The 22358-nt window shown below is 34.7% G+C and overlaps 1 protein-coding gene across 1 annotated transcript in view; it reads left to right on the forward strand.

Moving 5' to 3' along the window:
- The window catches only part of LOC148952228 (sn-1-specific diacylglycerol lipase ABHD11-like), a 46805-nt gene extending 34203 nt beyond the window's left edge, over window positions 1-12602 (forward strand). The window contains exons 4-6 of the mRNA XM_089089686.1: window positions 444-617; window positions 9071-9252; window positions 12361-12602. Of these exons, the coding sequence (XP_088945812.1) occupies window positions 444-617; window positions 9071-9252; window positions 12361-12505 (501 nt within the window). The 3' untranslated portion in view covers window positions 12506-12602. The remainder of the gene's footprint in view (window positions 1-443; window positions 618-9070; window positions 9253-12360) is intronic.
- Window positions 12603-22358: the final 9756 nt, after the last annotated feature.

A 22358-nucleotide genomic window follows, 5' to 3' on the forward strand; every position in this document is an offset into this window, starting at 1 on the left:
GATTTGCCATTTTTAGGCAACAGAAGTATGGCATGATTTTTTTTTTTTTTTTTTTTTTTTTTTTTTTTTTATTATAGTACTTTACTATCTATGCCTATACTAATACACAGTAGCTTCTAAATTCGGAATAGAAAAATAAGTTTACTAATATAATCTAGAATATATTAAGTATTCATTTTCTTCAAGGAACCGACCAAAACCATTTATACCGAGGTTTTACATTATTTTAATGATTTTATTCTGGTTCGGATGCTTTTATAAATGATTTAATCCCGTCATTCAGTTGGTCATTCATTAATTTAAATTTTTTTTACACATGCGTCTTAAAACTAGAGTTTCGTTTCAACCTTGACTTGTATTAAATATTCATACGTTATGCAATCAAAATCAAATAAATTATTTGCCATTTATGTAATAAATTATCAACTTTTGCACTTTTTTAGCCACAGGTAGTCGATCAATTAGTCGTTGTTGATGTATCTCCAATTGACACTAGTCCCGTCATGGAGGATTTATCTAGAATTATAGAGGGATTACAGCATATCCGTCTTCCAGAGAAACTGTCGCGCTTAGCTGCGAAAAAAGAAGTGGATAAGCAGTTGATGGAAATTGTCACGGTAGATTTTATTGCTTTTACGCTCTGAAGCGCGAAACCACGTTAATTGCATATTTTTTCCATTGCTTTTCCACGCTCCATAAGCTTCTAAACGTTCATTTGACTTTTTTTTTGTCCAGCCTTGAACCTTTTGTGCCTGTCTTCAACGGGCGAATTGCGTTAACGCTAATATTTATTGTTGGTAGTTCACATAGCCGTTAGATATAAGCTGATAAAATGATACTTGCCAAATTTTGATTATAATAATAAAAGATCTATTTGAAAGTTATATGCTTATTAAAATTTGTGGTAGGGATAGGATGTTTTGACTTCGCTGGTATCGAAGTTGTCCGTGACTGGTTGGTGTGTGCTGAGGGGTCTCCTGCCTTCCGCTCCTTGAAAAGACGCTACTAGTTTGAACTTCTGTGTCCAAAATTCGTGAACTTACCCCTCCCCCTAATAGTTCGAGATCTGGTTTGGCCGTGCTCTATTTTTTTTTTTCTCTCTATTTCCCTATTAGTGCCTTCCAGTAAATGAAGGACTCTGCCATCTAGAAAGATTCAGAGGAGCAGTCCTCTGGTGGCTTCCGTCTGACATGACCCAACCGTTTCAGCTGGCGTCCTCTGATTGTAAGAGAGGCGTGTCTTTCTATGCTACAAATATGCCGTATTTCTGTGGTGGATATGCGGCCGTGCAGATTTGCTCTGAGTATTTTTTATAGATTGTAAGGTTCAAATCCCTTCCATGGATACTCATTTTTATTATTCAATTGACCATGTTCCGTATCCGTAAAGTAGGATCGTCTGAACTAAGAATAAGCGGATTCGAACTTCCGTTCGGACGCTTATTTTGCGCCATTTCTTTAGTGGTTTATTTAGGGAAGCAAAAAATGCCTATGCTTCTTGTATTCTCTGCTGGATGTCAGAAGTGGAAGATCCACCAATACAGAGCGAGTGGTCAAGACATGTTGAGCTGTAAATCTGCTCTATGATCCAGACCTAGCTGTAAAATTGGTTTACAGCAAGGTTCCAACGGGTGAGTTGGCATACATTTCATGTTTTGTGTACTGAATTTAAGGCTGACGAAATCTACGTATATCATCACATTTTCAAGCATAGCTTGGGCTTTCTCTGAATCTGATAGGTGTCCGACATTATCAGCATAGTCAAGGTTGACAAGTGGAAGATTATGTCCAATCTGTGTTACTGGAAAAGAAGAAAAACATCCTCATCCACAATTATTGATTACTCCACTTTTGTCTTGTTGTTAATACTGGGTTAAAAATAAAATATTATTATCATTATTAATATACACAGTACGTAAACAGGGTCAAAGATAAAAAAGGAGCCTTGTTTTACTCCAAACTCAAGTTAAAACAATGTTGTTCTTTCGTCTTAACTGAACACTTCGCTTATTGATGCTTTATGCCTTAAGGAGTTCGGCGAACATGAAAAGTATGTGGTTTTTCTCAAGAAGTTTTTTCAAGTTTTGGTGAGACATGGGATCAAAAGTGGCTGTTGAGTGTAAAAGTATTATACTCAGAGATTACTATGAAATTAACACCTTTCAAATTGTTGGATAATAACGCGAAGTATAATTGCATTGGTTTTGAGTTTTTCAGATTTAGACGGAGTGTGTGTCTGAAACTGATCCTCCTATCTTCCCAAGCGTCCCTTCGGAAAGCTAATAAGCTCGCATCCTCTGTCTTTGACCACTTCAGAGACTGTTACTTTCTTACCAGTCTAATCTTTAAGAGTCCGATAAACATTGTGTTTGTCATATGTGTGTCAAGGAAGATGTCAAACATCAAAGCAGTACCCTCTCAAATTTCGCGGCTATCCAGACAGAATTCTTGGCCTGATTGTGGAGCTCTGTCGTTATTTCTTCAGGCCCATCCCTATTCTGTCTTCGTTAATTGACCTTCTTCAGTTTTGCTCACATTTGATCTAGGATCCTATCTCTTATCAGGCTCAGCGTTTCCCTACCGTTTTCAAAGCATCAGATCGTGTGATTAGCTATATTTTAAGTCTTTGTCGAAATTATTGTCTTGAAGCAATGTAGGCCTTTTAGTTGTTCTTTTTTAGAGCTTTAGCAAAATTTGCCCGGTAACAAACCTGTGATAATTCCCTTACTTCGAGTCTGTTTTAGCGCTATTGTAAGTTTTCAAGTCTATTACTGAACTCTTCGGCGCTGATACACGAGAATCACGCCAATTTGAGCTCTAGTGATATTCTTTTTGGATTCCCAGGCCCATAGATGGCTGAATCTGTGCTGCAACATGGTATTAGTAATCTTTCAGGGTGTTATTGACCAGCCTTTGCTTATATTCACACCTCTGCTCCTGGGTGAATTTTCCAAGGACTTAACTATTAGTCTAATCTGATTAATAAACCCCTCTTGTTGAAATCCCCAGGAACGATGAGTAATATTGCGCGGCAACTGAAGAAGATAATGCTTGCAATTCAGCATGAAATTCATCTTTAGCTACTAAATTGACAGCATCATAGGTAGTGACATAAATAGAGACTATGGATATATTTGCGGGGCCCTCTTTTATTCTAATTCTGGCAATCCTAAGGGCAATTGGTTCCGTTATGAGTACTGCGTTTCTTTTTTTTTGGGGTTGAAGATGAACCCAACACTGTCGAGTTTGGATCTACTCTAAAGTGAAAAAATTGGGACTGTTATAGCGTTTCATGCTCTGTATTAGCTGTTTTACCAGAACCCGAGAGGGAGAGAGAGTTTTAGAAACGTGAAGCATGCGTATGCTGTATTTATCCATCTTGTGGATCAGGAGAGCTTGCTTAGCTTTTTGTTAGACAGATGTTACGTTCCAGCATCGGATAATCAATCTTGATTTTGTTTGTAATGTAACTAATGTAGGTTTTCCAAAGATATGGCTACTTATTTTTGAGCTTCACTGCCATTTTCGAAGTCACGCCACCTTCTTGACACTTCTGTCATCACTCGAGTTGTCTCAATTGCTGGGAAGAATGTTGCTTTTTCACAATTTTTCTTCTTGATCTCAGATCTGTCCATGTTCTAAGTGTTATGGGCACCTGAAATTGTTGGCCAACACCCTGCTTGGCATAAAGGTTAGTGGTGGATACTCTCATAATTTTAAGGTGCGTGCACGGATTTCCTAACCTGCCTAAGGAGAGAAAGGTGAGCCCCCCTCCCCCAACTTGTTGGGCCAATCAGGAAAAAATTCGTAAAACTGTTTTGCAAAGTGTCGTGATTTACGACAAAGTGTCGTGATTTAACTTGTTCTTACCAAAATATCAGGCGCGGTTAATGAATGAGTTCGCAAAAGTAATCACTCATTCGGTAAAACCCTTTGGCTCCCTTCCTCCCTCCTAAATTTTGGGTAGTGCTGCCTTTGTACTTAAACATGATGTTTTTTTGTGTAAACACGAACGGCAGTGTCTGAACTTTTTTCTTGTCTTTTTTTTCAGTTTATAATGAACCATAAAAAGATAATATGAACGTGTAGAAGGTATGAGTTTATTATCGAATTGACAAAATATTGAACCATTTTAATGATTGTTGGACTAATACAAAAGGTTTGATTCTTGTCATAGTTGGTCTTTTCTCCTCACGGATTTTAATAAAAATCTGCTAATAAGTTCACTTTTCACTTTAAGAAAAGTACAATCACTGTCAAATACAGTTGTCAGTGGACAGGGAAAACTTCAAATCTATTTATCTTTTTTAACTTGTTTAGGGGAATGGGAACGAAACTGAATATAAACACTCGAGATACAAGGTTTTTTCAGGCTGATAACTTTCAACTTGTGATGTCCATCGTAGTAACTCTTGAACCAACATATATATATATATATATATATATATATATATATATATATATATATATATATATATATATATATATATATATATATATATATATATATATATATATAAGTCAGCTTTGCAAAAATGTAGAACAGCATTTTTGGTTAAAAACAAATCATCTTTGTAGTTTTAATTTTTGTAATATTTCAGTTGTATTAAAGTCTAGGTTTAGTCTTAAAGTCTTGGGCTTTTTGGGCATATGTTTCCGCATTTTTCAAGCAAATCTTGAACTAACTTTATTTTTATGAAGGGATGAAAATTACCCGCCTCATTCTATCTCTGTTTTTCTAGATGACACTGATAAAAATTATGCAAGTTTGGTATTTGAGAAAGATTGTCAATTTCTTATATTAATAAAGGTTGTTTACCTTCCAGCATCAGGTTTAATACTATTATGTAATCTTTTGTGTATTAAAGAAGCCGCAGATGTAAAAAGAAGCAAAAATGACTTTTTCTCTAATTTTTATCTATGTTTTGAAGCATTACTTCCGTTGCTTTTGTTAATAGAGTAGCAATGATATGCTGGTGATCTTTGTAATTGTCTTTTTTGCCGTACGACGCAATCGAGCTTGTGTTTTGGTGACAGTGCGAGAGTGTAAAAAAGCTTCTGAAATTGTCTTGATCGAACGTTTCAACCTTTCCTTGTGAGCTTTCAATTAAAGATAGGCTAAATTTGCAGGAAAATACATATTTTTGGGGGACGTCGGAGGGAAATGAAGTGATCCCGTCTTTTCTATTCCTCTGCCCTAAGCTGGTGTTAATAACCAAATTCTGCTTTAAAACTGCCTAATTATAGCCAATGCCAGATTTTAAGCCCTTATCTGAATCTTGGCTCTCACAAAAAAAAAAACTCTGCGATTGGCAATATTCTTGAATTTTATCCATTGTGTTATTTTAATTGCAATTTTGCTCATATATTATTTTACGTCATCTATTTATTTTTTGCTCTTCATACTTAATTCTTCCATGGCCATTGCTGTTGCTTAGAAAAATATAAACAACAATGATAATTTCTTAAACCAAATTGGCCTGACACAAGATAAAGAAAGAAAAACCAGCAAAAATGGGGTTTTTAAAGGCCAAATGAAAATACTGAAAAAACACAACAAAGCGAATATTTCGAGAGGACAAACGCCTCAAAGATGAATAAATTTTCAAAAGATGAATAAATTTTGGCTTTTATTGAATTTTATTCATCTTTTAAGTTTTTGGTTTTTTCTTGGGTATTTTGGTTCTTTTCACATTGACTTTCCGTGTTTGTTTTTTGTTGTTCTTTTAGTCGGCACTTTCCTTGGCTACATTATTTCGTTTCGCGCTGAAGAAGAGAGGTGTTTTTCTTCTTGAAATAATCACTTTGTTGTGTGTTTTTCAGTATTTTAAATTGCCCTTTAAAACCTCCATTTTTGCTCGCTTTTATTTCTTTATGGTATAAACAACAATTTCATGTCTTTTACTATTTTGTAGAATCCATTTCCGGGAAAATTGCCTTTTTGTCCTCTAAAAACCGAACTTTTCAACTCAATGAATTACTTGAACAAACAAATGAGATTAATAAAGTCAGTGACTAAATTTCTGGGATAAGTGGATATTATTCATGTAGGAATAGCTACGTAAATATAGGATAATATGGATCCAACAGGTTTATCTCAAATGTTTTTCCGTAAGATGTTAGAACATTTTGACTATGATTGTATTGAAAGAGATCTGAGCTTTGTCACTTTTCATGGCATGAATTGTTGATGCAAATTTGCGTTGCTGCAATGAAATTTGGCCAAAAAAGGAAGGGTGGGACGTCGAAAAATCAAAGATTGGTTAACTGTGTGAAAAATATATAAAATAATAGTAAACATTATAAAACCTCGAGGGAGGAGTAGAAGCACAGACCCAAAGCCCACTTCCCTATCACAAGTGCCTGTTATTGATATTAAGAAGGTCAGATCTAGTAAGAGTAGTCTGATCTTGTCGTATATACAATGTAGATCTTACCATAGATCTTCATTATTAATAGTTTAATAATTCGTTGACTATATTTCAGGTCAAAGCAGGTTAAATATAGCAAGGCTAGGCAAGCAGCCTGGTAGATGCAGTCTACAATTGTGTTTCTATTAAATGTAGTTTGTTTCCTACTGCATTCACAGCAAGGGTCTTGAGTACATTGAAGAGGTCCCACTAGTATTATTTATTACTACTACTACAGACAACTCGCTGTAGCACCAAGCCGCCTGAGGCCAGCAAAGCTGCACACACTGCTCCCCCGTCTAAATATGTTCAAGGCCTCCCTCTTAACACCTTCTCAAAAAATCTTAGTTTTCTTTGAATCCCTTCTTATGACCTCTTTCCATCCCATTTGGGGACAAAGTTCTTTTCCTTTGGCCCTAGATGGTTGACCCAAAAAGACGATCTTTGGCAATCTGCCATCCTTCATCTGCGGAACGGGTTCTAGCCATCTCAACTTTTCTCTTATATAGCCCTAGAAAGAGGGATAAAAACGCATTTTTCGTACCACTTGCTGTTTGAAATACGGTTAGTCAGACGGGTACCAAAAGAAGCTCACAAAAAAAAAAAAAAAAAAAAAAAAAAAAAAAAAAAAAAAAAAAAAAAAGCTCACAACTCCTCTGGAAAATATCTAACAAATACTCTTCCATCTTTCGAAGCACTCACATTTGAGGGCCGTACTTGACCACTGTCATCACCGTAGCTTCTAGTATTCTAACCTTGGTTCGCAGACTTATCTTCCTATTCTTCCATTTTTTTTTTATTGTGGAAAAAAAAAATGATTTTGGTTAATCCACTTTTAACAACCTCGCTGTATCCATTATCTTTAATAATAATACTACCCTGGTAACTAAAGCTATCCACTTGATCGGTCGTCTCGTTACCTAACATCACCACGTAACCTCCATTTATTCCCAGTCTAAGCGACTTAGTCTTCTTAAAATAATTTTATAGAATATTCTTGTATCTTAATCTCTCAAAACCTTCAAAAAATCATTCATTTTGCCAACATTTCCATCGAAGACCCTCAAATCATCAGCATAATCTAAGCCTAGGAGAGTTTACTTTTTCATTTGATTCCATGCTCTTCCATAGCCTTTGCCGTATTCCTCTCGACGGAGTCCGTCAAATGACCAATGTAAATGGAAGCAGCTATTAACCTCATTTCCTACCTTAACCTCTGCAAATGTTTTTCTCGTAATTAGCACTAATCAGTTTATAGTATTTATCTGATATGTTCTACAAGGATAAGAACTTTGCTAAAGCTCTTCTATTGGATGAATCAAACGCTTATTCATAATCTATAAAACTGAGGACTAAAGAAGTCTGATGACTCAGCTACTTTTCAGTTATTAATCTTAGAGTAAAAGTTTAGTCGACTTATCGTCTCCCCTTTCTAAAGCCACGCTGTTCTTCTCTTAAAACCTAATTTATAGCATCTCCAAGTCTAAAAGGTATCATCATACTAAGTAATTTACTTCTTACTGAAAAAAGCTAATGCCTCTATAACTACCAGACTCACTCTTATCACCTTTTTTATAGAGCAATTTAATTAAAGTTTTCCAAAAATCTGTAGGTACTCTTTCAAAAATCATATTCATAATGTTCAGCAATGTATCAATGTATTTAAAAAACATATTTACCATACTATCAGCGCCTTGTAGCAGATTACTTTTTAATCTCTTTAATACTGTCTCCGATTATATATTCAACTGTTCCTGGAAGGTTTACCTCAAATTCTCATCCTAGAGCCTACCAACGTCATTACTTCCTGGAAGGTTGTTACCCTTCCTAAATTTCAGTTTTAAAATAGCCCTAGACACTACTAGATAGTGATTACTTTTAACATCGATAACATCACTCCTATATATCCTAGTATCATATATTGATTCTGACAGTCTTTGGTTTACAATAACCTAATCGGTAGGTTTGGTCGTCTCACCATCATGTGAATACCATATTCCATGCTAACCTTTGGGCTATTATATGTCCAAAAATTCTATTGGTTAAAACTACATTTTTATATCTACAAAGTTGCAGCAGTTAATAACCGTTACTATCTTCCTTTCGCAAACCAAAATTTACCTTGGCTAGGATGCCATTTATCCCTATTTCTACATGGAATCCTTTCTGTTTGTTCCGATTTTAGTAATATTGCCGATTTTAATAAAAATTGACTTTGATAATTTTGCAATTACCTTTTTTAAGTATAGAGCCTATCTAAAAAATCGCTCCTATTCAGAAACGGACTAGAAATTGAAATGGTATTTTTAGCAAAATATTTTTCATAAACTTATTGTACTCTTTTATTTTTGTTTCTATCTTCGTATTTGTTTTTCTTTGTGTCTGTCAAGACATCTAAAACTATTCAAATAATTATAAAAGACTATAGAATTTTTTTCTAAAATATTTCACTTGGTTCCTGTTCTAAATATTTTTTTTTGCTATGACTGCCAAAAAATGACAATACTGAACTGTAGTTCGTTCTTTCAATTCTTTTCTGAAAAAAGCCTAAATGACAATCGCTGGTTATTGGTTGCTTTTTGTCCCTACCCTTTTAATTTTGACAAAATAATGATCTGACCCCATTGTTAAAATTTGACATTCGTTTTTATTTATATCTAGAGTGATATGCTACGTCAGTTTCTTTTGACAAACCTCGTTGAAGATAATGGGACATTCAAATGGCGCGTAAACCTGCGTACAATAGCAAAGGATTTTTTAAATATAGTCAATTTTCCTAAATTTGAAAGTCGTTTTGAAGGTGAAACCCTGTTCATTGGAGGATCAAGATCTGATTATATAAGGTTAGTTAAACAATAGATTTATGCCTAGGAACCTTGCTGCTTATAGATCTTAATTGCACAAAACAACTCAACTGTTTAATGTAAATCATTATTTCAACTAATTGCGTTTTTTACAATGGAAACCCTAACCAATTGATTACTGTGATTTATTCTGTTGCCAATGTCGGTAGTTAAATAATGTTCAGAAGTTTAAATCAGACTTTTCAACCTAGAATAGGAGTTTGAATATATTGTACGGTCTTTTTACGGCTAAGGTCACTAACTTTGGTTAACTGTACAACGCTTGGCTGCTACCCTCTCTTGTAAGATTTTTTGCAGATTTTTATCCTTAGAATATACAGGATATTAAGCTTGACAGTTTGTGAGCTCGTGAATTTTTTATTCCGGCTGCTTCATTCTACAAAAACATTCTAAGACCACACTGGCTATACATGACGTATGAAACTAAGAGGGGAAAGGAAATAATAAATGAAAAATAAAATCAAAATAGGTGAGAAAACGAGGATTTTGTTAGCCAGTGGCAAAATATGAAGACAAAGAACAAGCAAATATTTCGACAAGGACCTCCGCCAAGTCGTCCTCGGTGTTAAACAAAAAAGAAAAACAACAAAGTTCTGAACTTTCAAAGTTTACCCGACAAAAAGAGAACAGACACTGAATAAAAACAAGGCAAGAATCAATGAAAAAGGATTTGCCAAAATTATTGAGGAAGATTTTTTTTGCCTTGCAATAGTCTTAGCTTGTCTGCAATTTCGGTTTTTATTAGATATGCTAATAGATTCTCTTAAATTAGACTGGGCCAAAACATTGATTGAATCTTTTAATATTAAGTTGTTATAAATTGGGCTTAATGAAATATCTCCGGTGCCTCTATTTATAGCCAAATTTCTGTTTATATATTTTTTTATCTCAATTACGTCTTTAAAAGTTACTGTAGGTCATTTACAGTAGATATTAAAGTTGCCTCTTCAAAAAAAAACCCAGATGTGTAGGATTTTCAAAGATATGCAGGGCCAAGGCGGAATCAAAGTTGTCATTTTTATTTTCCGATCTTAGGGACTTATCTATTAGAATTTTGTATTCATGCAAACGTTCACCAAGTTGTTGATGGGTCCTACCCATGTAAAATTTCCCACATGAACACGGGACTATGTAGACACCACTAACTAGTATAGGCTCAGTTTTATCTTTTCCTAAGTTGAAAAAATTTTCAACTTTTTGTTCGGTTTTGAAAGAAACAGAGAGATTATGTTTATTTAAAAATTTTCCAAGTTTATCGCTAAGTTTTGAGATGTATGGCAAAGTGATGAAAGTTTTTTTCTCTACTGCCTGAATAATTGAATCAAGGGGGTCGGGTTACCTATTTTTTGTTTTATCTTTTTTAATCGTCAGATAGACGAGTCCCCGAGATTGGAAAATAAAAATGACAACTTTGATTCCGCCTTGGTCCTGCATATATTTGAAAATCCTACACATCTTGTTCTTTTTGAAGAGGCAACTTTAATATCTACTGTAAATGGCCTACTTCAATCTTTCAAAGAGGTAATTAAGATAAAAAATATATATATGAACAGAAATTTGGCTATAAATAGAGACACCGGAGACATTTCTTTAAGCCCAATTTATAACAATTTAATTCTAAAAGACTCAATCAATATTTTCGCCCAGTCTAATTTAAGAGAACCTATTTGCATATCCCATGAAAACCGAAATTGCAGACAAGCCAAGACTATTGCAAGGCGAAAATTCTTGCTCATTCATTTTGATAAATCCTTTTTCATTGATTCCTGCCTGGCTTTTATTCAGTGTCTGTTCTCTTTCGTCGGGTAAACTTCAAAAGGTTAGATTTTTGTTGTTTTTTTTTTTCTTTTTGTTTTCTTTTTTGTTCAGCACTGATGTCAACTTTGTAGGTGTCCTTGTAGAAATATTTGCTTGTTTTTTGTCTTCATGTTTTGCAACTGTCTCATAAAATCCTTGTATTCTCACCTTTTTTTATTTTATGTTTCATTTATTATTTCATTTCCTCTCTTAGATTCATTCTACAAATATTTTTCAGCATTGGAAAGTCAACATGAAATCAAAGTCTCAGCGTAAAGCTCTGACTTTTATAGGATTGCTTTAGGGGATAGAATGCCATTTTGTTTGCCTGAACAATTCAAAAGTGACAAATTTGCAGGAGAGGACACAAGGTTAAAATTAAAGGTTAAAATGAACGAATAAAATACAGAGAAAACACATACAATTTATGTTAATTTAAAATTGCAATTTTTTTTTTAGCAAAACTCAGCGTAATTTTTGCGCAATAATATATTACGCATACTTTGCGTAACACGTTTATAAATGGAAGACATTATAAAAAAAAATTAGAGTAAAATTTAATAAAGAGTAAAAAAGTATGTTAGTTGCAATGAACGATCAAAAAATTCAAAGATACAAATAGACAATATAAGAATGTATCCAGGATTTTTTTTGGGATTGGGGGGGGGGGGGTTATAAAAAAAAACTTTTAAAAACGCATCCAAAGTTGTTTACATTCATTTTGGTTAGGTTTTTACGAGTCGGAAAAACATTTAGGCGGGTTCAAACCCCCTATCCCCCTCGCTTGGATACGGCCTTCAGATAAGAGGTACGAAACTTCACAGCGAATACTTTTATATTGACTGATATATTATTAGTTATTAATAATTATGTTTAACTAATGTAACTACTAACGTAAATAATAAAATTTTTATTTTTGTTATTTTACTTCTAAGTGTGTTTTGTTTCAATGGTAGTAAATGAATTTTTTGGTCAGACATGACGCTCCATTAGAAAATAATCGAAGAAATCTAATATGGTAGTTTTTCTTAGCCATCGGCAATTGTATGTATTAATTAAGGTCATATCCAGGATTGTATAAATTTTCTTGTCTTTTCTTACTTGCAGGGGCACTTCGTGACATTTCTTTTTTTTTTAATGATGAACATACTCATGTTCATCGTAAGGATCAGCTTTATCTATGTAAAAAAAATGATAAAATAAAGAAACTCTTTGGTGTTTTATGAGGTGCTAACCAGCATTTGCTTTTGTTTTGTCTTTTATACCAGTAGTAAGACCCTTTTTTTTCAGGCGAGATCATCATGAATCTATCCGAAAACTGTTTCCTCGTTGTGAATTCACCTATGTTGACGGCGCAGGACATTGGGTTCACTCTGAGAAGCCTAAAGAATTTTTAGACGAACTGCTTCAGTTTCTGACCTGTAAAAGAAGTTGACCTGTCATAGCTTCTATAAATATTTATTGAGAAAATGGTCCTTTATTTCTATTGGAATTATTGAATAATTGCTCAGAGTTATTATAATGAAAGTATATTTCTTCCTTTTTTTTGTCTCATTTGCCTTAGTTTGGTTTTTCTTCTGCTTATTACTCTTGTGTTCTCTTTCCAGATCTTAATTTTCTTCTATTTGGTTGGTTTTTCTTTCTTCTTTTTGAATTTATAAACTTACATCAAAAAATTTTGCATATGTGCTTTGAACAAAATTCAGATTAAATCCGTCACTAGCTCTGATTGGCTTTGCTGGCCTTAAAATGAAATGCAAGAAAACAAAATTAACAAAAAAAAAATGCCACCGACAGCATTCCTTCTCTATTCTGTCCTATCAAAATCTTCCATTTTTGGCTACTGTTCCGTAGGCCCTCTAAGATATAGTAATTTTTATAATTTCATCCCAATCTAATGTAGGTTATATGGTTTCTTTCTTGGTCACATTCCTTGCGGGCTACTTAGTAAACCATTGTAGGGTTAACTTTTTTCCTCAGAGGTTATATCCTAGCCATCTAATCTGCTTTTTATGGTATTAAATACTAATTTTTTTTTTCAGCACTAAGTAAGGAGCAACATTAAAACTTAAAACGAACAGAAATTATTACGTATATGAGGGCGGTTTCCCCCTGCTCGACACTACGCTGTTTACGCTAAAGTTTTTCGGCACTTTTAAAAAAGTTACTTATTGTTCTAATGAAACGACCCTTGTCTTTCAGGATCCATTTCTAAAGAATTTAGATAAAACTTGAAATTTATCATGAAGTGCAAGGCGTTGAGGAGGGGGAAACCCCACTCATATACGTAATAATTTGTTCGTTTTTAAGTTTTAATGTTGCTCCTTACTTTGAGCTGAAAAAAAAATGTTTTATTTTAAATTTAATTTCTGATCGTTTTTTAAATAGCGCCAGGAAATTTGGCAGACAAAATCCCCCTCCCCATGGAAATATCCTCTGGACAATTCAATCCTGGTAAAAATTTACCGAAAAGACATAAAAAAAAATTTCGTGTAAGAGTTCTGACAAATTTCCCCTGAAAAGTTCACCCCCTGGAAACTTCCATCTCCTTGGTAAATTCTCCCCGTGCAAAATCCTCAGCAGAAAATTCCTTCCCTCCTCCCCACCTGAAAAATGCATGCATACTTCCCAATAACAAAAACTATACGTAAGCAATAGGCTAATTTTATAACTTGAAGACATTTCCTTAGGGGATGTGGGTGCCCATGTTATCTCCAAAGACGTATTTATTCGGCCTTTTAACAATGCTGAACAAAATAGCTATCTCAAAATTTTGATCGGATGATATTATGAAAAAAGTGGCGTGGGAGGGGGCTTAGTTGCCCTCTGATTTTTTGTTCGCTTAAAAAAGGCGCTAGAACTTTTAATTTCCGTTAGAATGAGCCCTCTCCCGATGTTCTAGGCCCACTGGGTCGATATGATCACCGCTGGGAAAAACAAAAAAACAAAAAAACACGCATCCGTTATCATTCTTCTGGCAAAAAAAATACAAAATTCAACATTTTTGCAGTTAGGAGCTTGAAACCTCTACAGTAAGGTTCTCTGATACTCTGAATCTGATGGTGTGATTTTCATTTAGATTCTATGACTTTTAGAGGGTGTTTACCCCTTTTTTTAAAATCCGGCGAAATTTCTCGAGTGCTCGTAACCTTTGATGGATAAGACAAAACCTAATGAAACTTATATATTTGAAATCAGCTTAAAAATACCAATTCTTTTGATATTATTATTGGTATCAAAATTCAGTTTTTTTTTTAGTTTTGGTTACTATTGAGCCGGGTTGCTCCTTACTTACTGTTCGTTACCACGAAGTGTTTGATACACGCTTTATGGCAATGGTCCATTTTGTTCATGAATTGTAATGGACACGTCATTGTTGAGCTCAATGCCTAAAGACGGATTAATCTTGCTTAGGAATTGGAGAATTGAGCTACTTCTTCCGTTTTTCTTTTTTATTTCTTTAGCTTTTTTAAGGTATGAGAATGAAAATGACAGTATTTATGGTATGAGAATGAATGCTGTTGATACTTTGAGACTAAGCTCCGGAAATTCTATTTTTTCGGTTCTTTGTACAGCAATATTGTGCTTATAAAAAAATTTATTGTTCAACCTTGGTTTGGTTGATGGATTGAGAAGAACAAAGTTAAATATGTTGAATGTTGAGAATTGATGAGTTTAAAATGAGTAGGGGCGGTATTGTCGCTTATAAGTGATTTTTATATCATAGTTTTTTTTTAGGCCTAGTTAGGGTAGTGATCTCCTTTACAAGCTTAGTTTTTGTATTTTGTTATTTTTGGTTGATGAATAAACCCTAATTTATTAAAAAAAAAGAAAAAAAAAGAAGAAACTTGAGGAAGTTCGCTGTTGTTCATAATAAAATTCACTAGAAATGTTTTTATTATTCCAGAATATTTCACGTATTTCGCCTTTAATCGAACAACAAGCTGGAATTCAAATAGCAACGTTGTTTGGTCATTTCTGCTTGTAAATTGATCACCTTCGGTCAAAACTTTGCTTTGGTTTCACCTGTATTATTATTTGTAATGCAATGCAATAAGACAAGTTCTATCGCAAAAAACCTGCAGGCTATAGTAACAAAAAATACAATTACAAACAAAGCTTGAAGAACAAAATACAACTTTAGATAATACAAACCAAGAAAAAAAGCAGAATAAGGTCCGACATTTTAACCGACACAACAACAATAATAAAACTTAATTCCTAAACACCTTAACAAACTATCCCCTCAAACATTATTCCCTGTGTTTAATCCCTAAACGAAGAAACTTACACATCCGTTTAATAGCGCACGCGTTCCTCTCAAACATCCACTCAATTAACCAATATTCACTCCTAGACCCTTGTCCAAAACATTCATTCCGGAACTCAAACAGTTCTTCACACTCGGTTACAAAATGAATAAGATTCTCATTCACATTTCTACACCTAGGGCAAAAGTAGGGGCCGGCCGCCAACCTAATCTTTCCTAAAAGTTGTGATCCGTCTTCTAAATTCAAACTATCCCCCCTCACCAACAAAATATTCTTTAGATCCCATTCAACCCAATTTAAAATATTGAAACATCTTAAAATTTGATAAATTTGTCAATGTAAGCATAAGCCAAGGGATTTTATGGGGTTAGTAATGAATCATAAAGTGCATATCATGCCACTTTAGTGCCATTGCAAATACGCAGACGTCAAAATTGATTTTTGTTGGGCCAGTTGTCCCTTCTAAATGAATAGACGATCCAGAGATATTTAAATAATTATTTTCAATAGAAACAAGCTTTAACTAAATGTAAAATCATAATCACCACGTCCGCAGGATTTTGTTTTGGGGTGACCCCGACCTTTGAGAAGAGGAACAGGACTGGCATCTGGTTGTCAATAAATAGCAGTAATAATACAAGACAATACCTAAAATAAGCATATTATATGGAAACTCTATAAGAAAAGCCTTTAACCTGCAGACTTTCTCTTATCAAAGTTTTAATGCTACGGACCTATCGTCCTCATCCCCATACTGCAGATTTGAATGTAATGTGCTAACGCCTGCACAACATACCACGTGTTAAAGTGCTTCAAACACCATAAACTACCACCATCAGTTAAAAGCTTTGCTGACTATGACCTCAGAATGAGTATTGAAGTTGATATATGGACCTGAATTATCGAGTTGCTTGAATCCAAGGACCTACTACAGTATGTATAAACGGCAGCAAACTATAATGGTTATGGTTCTATATGCCTCATATGCACAGAGAAAATGGAAGAGGGCTAGATAGTCTTGACTGAATAGTCCACAATTTCTAATCGAAGAAGCCTGTCAGAAGACTTGCATAAAAAAGGAAAACCGTAGTGGAAATTGCTTTGTGAGGACCAGGGAAGGAGGAGTTATCATCCTCTTCAAACAGAAAATTCTAATTACTCCTCCCCCCGCCCTATGCAGAAGAAAATTTTCCTGAAAATTCTAACTCGATCCGGGAGTCAAAACAGGGTACACTAACCAAACTACGCATTAAATTGGTCACCTTTTAATAAAGCCTACGGACTGTAGACAATCTCTAGGATATAATTATTCCTCATAATTTGATTCAAGGCTATGGTACACAATGCGATAGTGCATTAAATAAGAGAAACATGCAGTACACAAAAATGAGTTTTTGGTCAAGCAGAAGCTATTGAAATTTACACAAAAACTTTTTGATTTTAGACTGAATCATTGCAAGTCTCTGTCCCTGACAAAAGGAAAGAAAGTTTATGCAATAGATCTGACGAGGCTGGGCTTTTATGAGGGATTATTTTTCTCCCATCTCTTCCTCTTGTTTCTTTTTATCTGTTGCCACTAGTCGGGCACCGAAACAACTTAGAGATGTTCAACGGCTCATTTGAAAAAATGTTGCTACATCTAGTGCCTTTTGTAAGTAGCTACCCGTGCAAAAAAAGTTCTTTTCCACGTTGTTCAAGCCAGAGGATTGTAAGTTTCCTGTATGCTGGATTACCGTATCCAGGATTTTTGTTTGGGGAGGGGGAAGGGTTGCAAAAAAAACTTTAAAACGTATCAAAAATTCGTTTATATGCATTTTGTTACGTTTTTACGAGGACAAAATTTCAGAGGGGTGTAAACTCCCTAACTCTCCCCCCTCCCTGGATATGGCCTCAAGTCTTAGGCTTTTTTCGAAATTCCCCTAAACTTGTTTTCGATTTGACATTTTACCGTTAAGATTAATCTAGATAATTGTTACCATTCCTGAATCAGCTTCAAATGGCATTTTTTTTTTTTTTTTTAACCAGCCAGTTTTACAACGCATTTTTGAATTTTATTACTATGGGCTGTGGTTTGTCCTTTAAGAGGTTGCAGCTATCGCTACAACCATGACATATATCACAGAGGAAAAAACTTCGACTTTTTCTTAGCTGGATCTAGCAAACAACGAACCCCAGGAAACCTTAGAGCAGAGTCGCTCAAGTATGATACCATATCCCAGAGAAGTAGCTTTTCAAAAGGTACGACTGTGCTATATTGTCTTTACGATTTTATCATGTCATATTATGATATCATATCCCTTGTCAAAAGAAACGTGTGTTACATCATTATGTATATGAAGATGCATTTGTTGTCAAGAATTGCATTTTATTTTAATAGTATGGTTTTAATACTTACAAAGGCTTACAGGGCTATATCCAGGGTCTTTGATGGGCCGGGGGGGGGGAGGTGCAAAAAACTACGAAACGCGACAACTTTTTTTTAATGCATTTTGTTACCTTTGTATGAGTCGAACGAAAATTTTGAGAGGGGGAGGGGTCAAACTGGGTAACCCCCTCCCCTGAACGCACTCCTGGTTTCAAACTGCTTTTGGAATACCCGTAAATTTGTTTTCAAGATAGGATTGTGTATTATTAAGACTAATCGAAATTATTACATTATCCTGAATCAGCTACAGATGGGAATTTTTCTCGCTAGACGTTTTTAACGCGTTTTTAACGCGTTTTTCAATTTTTGGTTACCATGGGTCGTGTAGATTGCCCCTGCTAGGACAACCATGATTATAAGAAATATCAAGATTTTGCGGGCTACGGGTAGGAAGACCCCCACACACGTGTATATCGAATCTAAGTTACAATTAGTTTGGTGTAAAAAAAACCTTATTTTTCATCACGGATATATTTTGTCAGTGTTGTCATTGTCGGCAACAGCCAAAAGGAAGTCACAAAGACGAATTCCAAAATTGCAAATAATTATTTGCGAAAATTTGTTATAACTAATATCATTCCTTTCCCCCTACTAAAAAAGGCTCGTTCAAATTATAACAGTATACTCGTATATTAGTAAAAAAAAAAAACTGCGTAGAGTCAACAGTTAGTGAATTTAATTGCATTCGTGCTTGAAGTGATTCAGCTTTTCCTTTTAAGCTTCTTTTCGTTTTTGGCAAATGAATTTTTACGTGGATATTAAGCCAATATTATTGCCCTTTCATGGTCTCAAGTTCATGATGCACCTCATCAATATAAAATGTTAACATGAAGCGCAAGTGAGATGACTCATTGATGAAAAGTGGCGTGGGTGAACGCGTTAAATATAACCTTGCCTAAGTGGCACCTGATACATACCATGAATGCAGTATATATGCTATTTTTGTCAAATTTCCCAGCTCCTCCTTCTTATTTTGTTTTTCTTTTTTAGCACACTAATAAGATGACAAAAGCTCTTATAGTAGCTTTACATTCCAGCAAGCTTTTGATGCTTCAATCTCAAAGCCTTGTTTTCCTTTTTAGTAAAGGGAAGCTTTTGCGTGCAAAATACAAATTAATCAAATAAAGAATGAACAAACTTTAAACGTTTTCTTTTTCTTTGAGCATTTCCTTTTTTAAGGGACTTCTAATCCATAGCTCTATTGTTTCTTTATTACTATTGCTTTTCTAAAAGATTTCAAATGCACGTTTCTGTAATTTTCGTCTTCCACTTTGAACCTTTAAATATAGCCTTACATTTATTTTCTTGTAAGAGCCTAATGACTTAATAAATATATCTATTCATCAGTTCTGTGCACATCAATATAATTTGGAGGAGGGGATCATGAAATTTTGATGATTAGATACTAATACTTCTACTACTGCTATTACTACAACTAGCCCTACCACTGCTACTGCTGCTACCACTGTTGCTACTGCAACTATTTATGACTGCAGCTGTGAATGATTACGACTACAACCTTTTGCTACTGTGAATGCTTGTCACTGCTTTCGACCGCAACTACTTACGACTGCGAATACTTGCAACTGTGACTAATCACGACTGTGACGGCGAATACTTGGAATCGTAATTGTGACTACATGCGACTGCAACAACTATTTGGGTGTTCAGCTACTTATGACTGCAACTGCAAATGGTTGCGACTATGACCGCGACTACTTGACACTGTGATTTTGAAAACTTACGACTGCAACTACTTGTGACCTTTACTTCGAATACTTGGAAGTGCGACTACATTCAACTGTGGCTACTTGCATCTGCAAATCCTTGCGACTGCTACTACTGCTACTAGCACTGTGACTGAGACAACTTCTACCACGGCTGATGCTACTACTTTTGCTGCTGCTACTGCTACAACTACTATTACTGTTGAAATAAATCAAAAGAGTTTAAGCGCATCCTGGTTGTCAAAATGGCACAGAGGCAATGTCTCTGGAACGAAATAGGGTACTAAGTTGAAACTTTCAGCCAAAGTTGGGGAGGACATAAAATTAAATCAAAAGAAACTATGTGTATCCAAATTGCCAAAACTGCTTCTTTGCAAATTTAAAACTGTAGGGCATTTTGAGTGGAAAGTTATTAAAAATTGTTGCAAAATTTTGTTCAGCATATCAATAGTAAGCCAAAATCTGTATCTTTATAGAGAATTAAATAATAAAAAACAATTTTTTTTCAACTAAAAGTAAGGAGCAACATTAAAAATTAAAACGAACAGAAATTATTCCATTTATTAGAGGGGCCTTCCTCAAGCCTTGCTCTTTACGCTAAAGTCTCAATGTTGTTTAATAAATACGATTCATTCAAATTCAACGGCTCTTGTGCGTGAGTAGTCTTTAAATAATTGAGACAAGAAGTCAAACTTTGGCGTAAAGAGCGAGGGTTGAGCAAAGGGCAGGCTCCCTCATATACTGAACAATTTCTATTCGTTTTAAGTTTTAATGTTGCTCTTCACTTTCAGCTGAAAAAATGTTTTTTACTTAATTTATGACAGCTTTAAAGATCACGCCAGGAAATCCCTTTCGCTCCCGCCGTTTAAAATTTGCCGTGGATAATAGTAGGAAGGGCATAATGAATACGGAACGAACACCGTGCTGCCATCTACAATTGAGTCTAACTCCGAACGGGACTCCATATATGGGCATAGAATCTTTCGAGGGGAGAGGATTCCCAAGAAATTGATTGCGTAATCGAAGGAGAGAGGATTTCCGAGAAATTGATTGCGTAATCGAAGGGGAGAGGATTTCCGAGAAATTGATTGCGTAACCTAACCTATCATGAGGTCCGAACGAGGGTCCATATATGGGCATAGAATCCCTCGAGGGAAGAGGATTTCCGAGAAATTGATTGCGTAATCGAAGGGGAGAGGATTTCAGAGAAATTGATTGCGTAATCGAAGGGGAACTAAATTTCTGAGAAATTGATCACATAATATCCCGGGCCTATATAATTTATGCATGTTTTCATGGTTTTTGTCACTGAGAATGAAAAAACATGGTTTTTCTCACTTTTATGGATGTTTCTTGGATGGTTATGAGTGTTTATCAATTTATTTGTTGTTTTTCATGGATGTCAACAGCACTTTATGCATGTTTTTATGGTTTTTGTCACTGAGATTGAAAAACAGGATTTTTCTCACTTTGATGTATTTTCATGGTTTATTAATGTCTAATGAGGTAAAGGTCGATTTAGTTGTTGTTGTTGTTTGGCCAAGTGTAATGACACGAGGGGTGATTTACATAATCAGTGTGGAATATATTGATCTAGGACAAGTGAATTTCCAAGAAATTGATTGCGTAATCGACTAGGACAAGTGAATTTCCGAGAAATTGATTACATAATCAGTGGGGGGGATTTTATTGATTCAGGAACGGGAACCTAACCTAACTCTGAATATTATGATGAATATGTTCTAAGAGAAGAGAAAAAGTGGACTTTTAAGAGACAACATAAGAGGTCATTCTATGGAAAGGATTTTAAACAACGAAAACCGTGGTGGAAGAGTTCTCATATATGATTTAACGATAAATCTAATAATTGATATGTATAATGAGTTTTATATTGTAATCATACAATAAATTTGTTTGTATTATTTTAATTTTCACATACTAGATATTTATATAGAGTAAGGATATCATCAGAGACTTCTGTGCATGAATAGTTCAGTTTGATTAGATCACTCCATAGAGTATTATCAGTCCACAGCCAAGTTTTCTATCAAAGATAACAAAAAATAATTCATTCTTCTAATCTTTATTGTTTTGAAATATTAATATTTACAATGCCTTTTAAATAAACTATGTCCGGTTGAATTATCTGAATATCATCGTCACCATCCTCCACTTCCATTATATCTACCAGAGCGGATGGTATACATTCAATCTCAACCTTCGGTTCATCATTTACCGTTATATTGTTCAAAGGGGGCATCTCTTGAAATAAATCTTCACGTACTCTTATAGGAAGACGATGAGCAGAAAACCGCTCATCGTCTTCAATACACATTCTTCCAGAAGGCCCCCTCCTCACTATATCATCTGATGTGTATGATAATCCTAGAGATGTATAATGGATTTCCATTACATCATCACTATCATCAGACATATAGTGGATTTCCTTTACTTCATCACTATCATCTATGCTTGTATTACACAAAAGAAGCTCCTCCTCAAGCGTGAGGTCCCACTCGCTCCATACATCCTAAAAAGATTGAGAAAACTATGATCAAAAACTACAGTTTATAGTCAAAAACCTTTATTAGTTCAGATTTTACAGGAATAGTTAATTTTCGAACCAAAACTGGATTTTTTTTTTTATAACCAAAGTTTCACATTTGGGCCAGAGAAATGTATTTTCCATAATTTTCTTACAAAAACTAGAGTGTACGGTCAAAACCTTTATTAGTTTTGATTTTACGGAAACAGTTTATTTTCAAATCAAAACTGGATTTTTTTTCTAGCCAAAGTTTCACATTTGGGCCAGAGAAATGTATTTTCCCTAATTTTCTTACAAAAAACTAGAGTTTACGGTCAAAA

Source organism: Artemia sp. Qi Xiang Cuo, chromosome 5 (assembly GCF_049724085.1).
Source record: "Artemia sp. Qi Xiang Cuo chromosome 5, ASM4972408v1, whole genome shotgun sequence".
Taxonomy (NCBI): Eukaryota; Metazoa; Arthropoda; class Branchiopoda; order Anostraca; family Artemiidae; genus Artemia; species Artemia sp. Qi Xiang Cuo.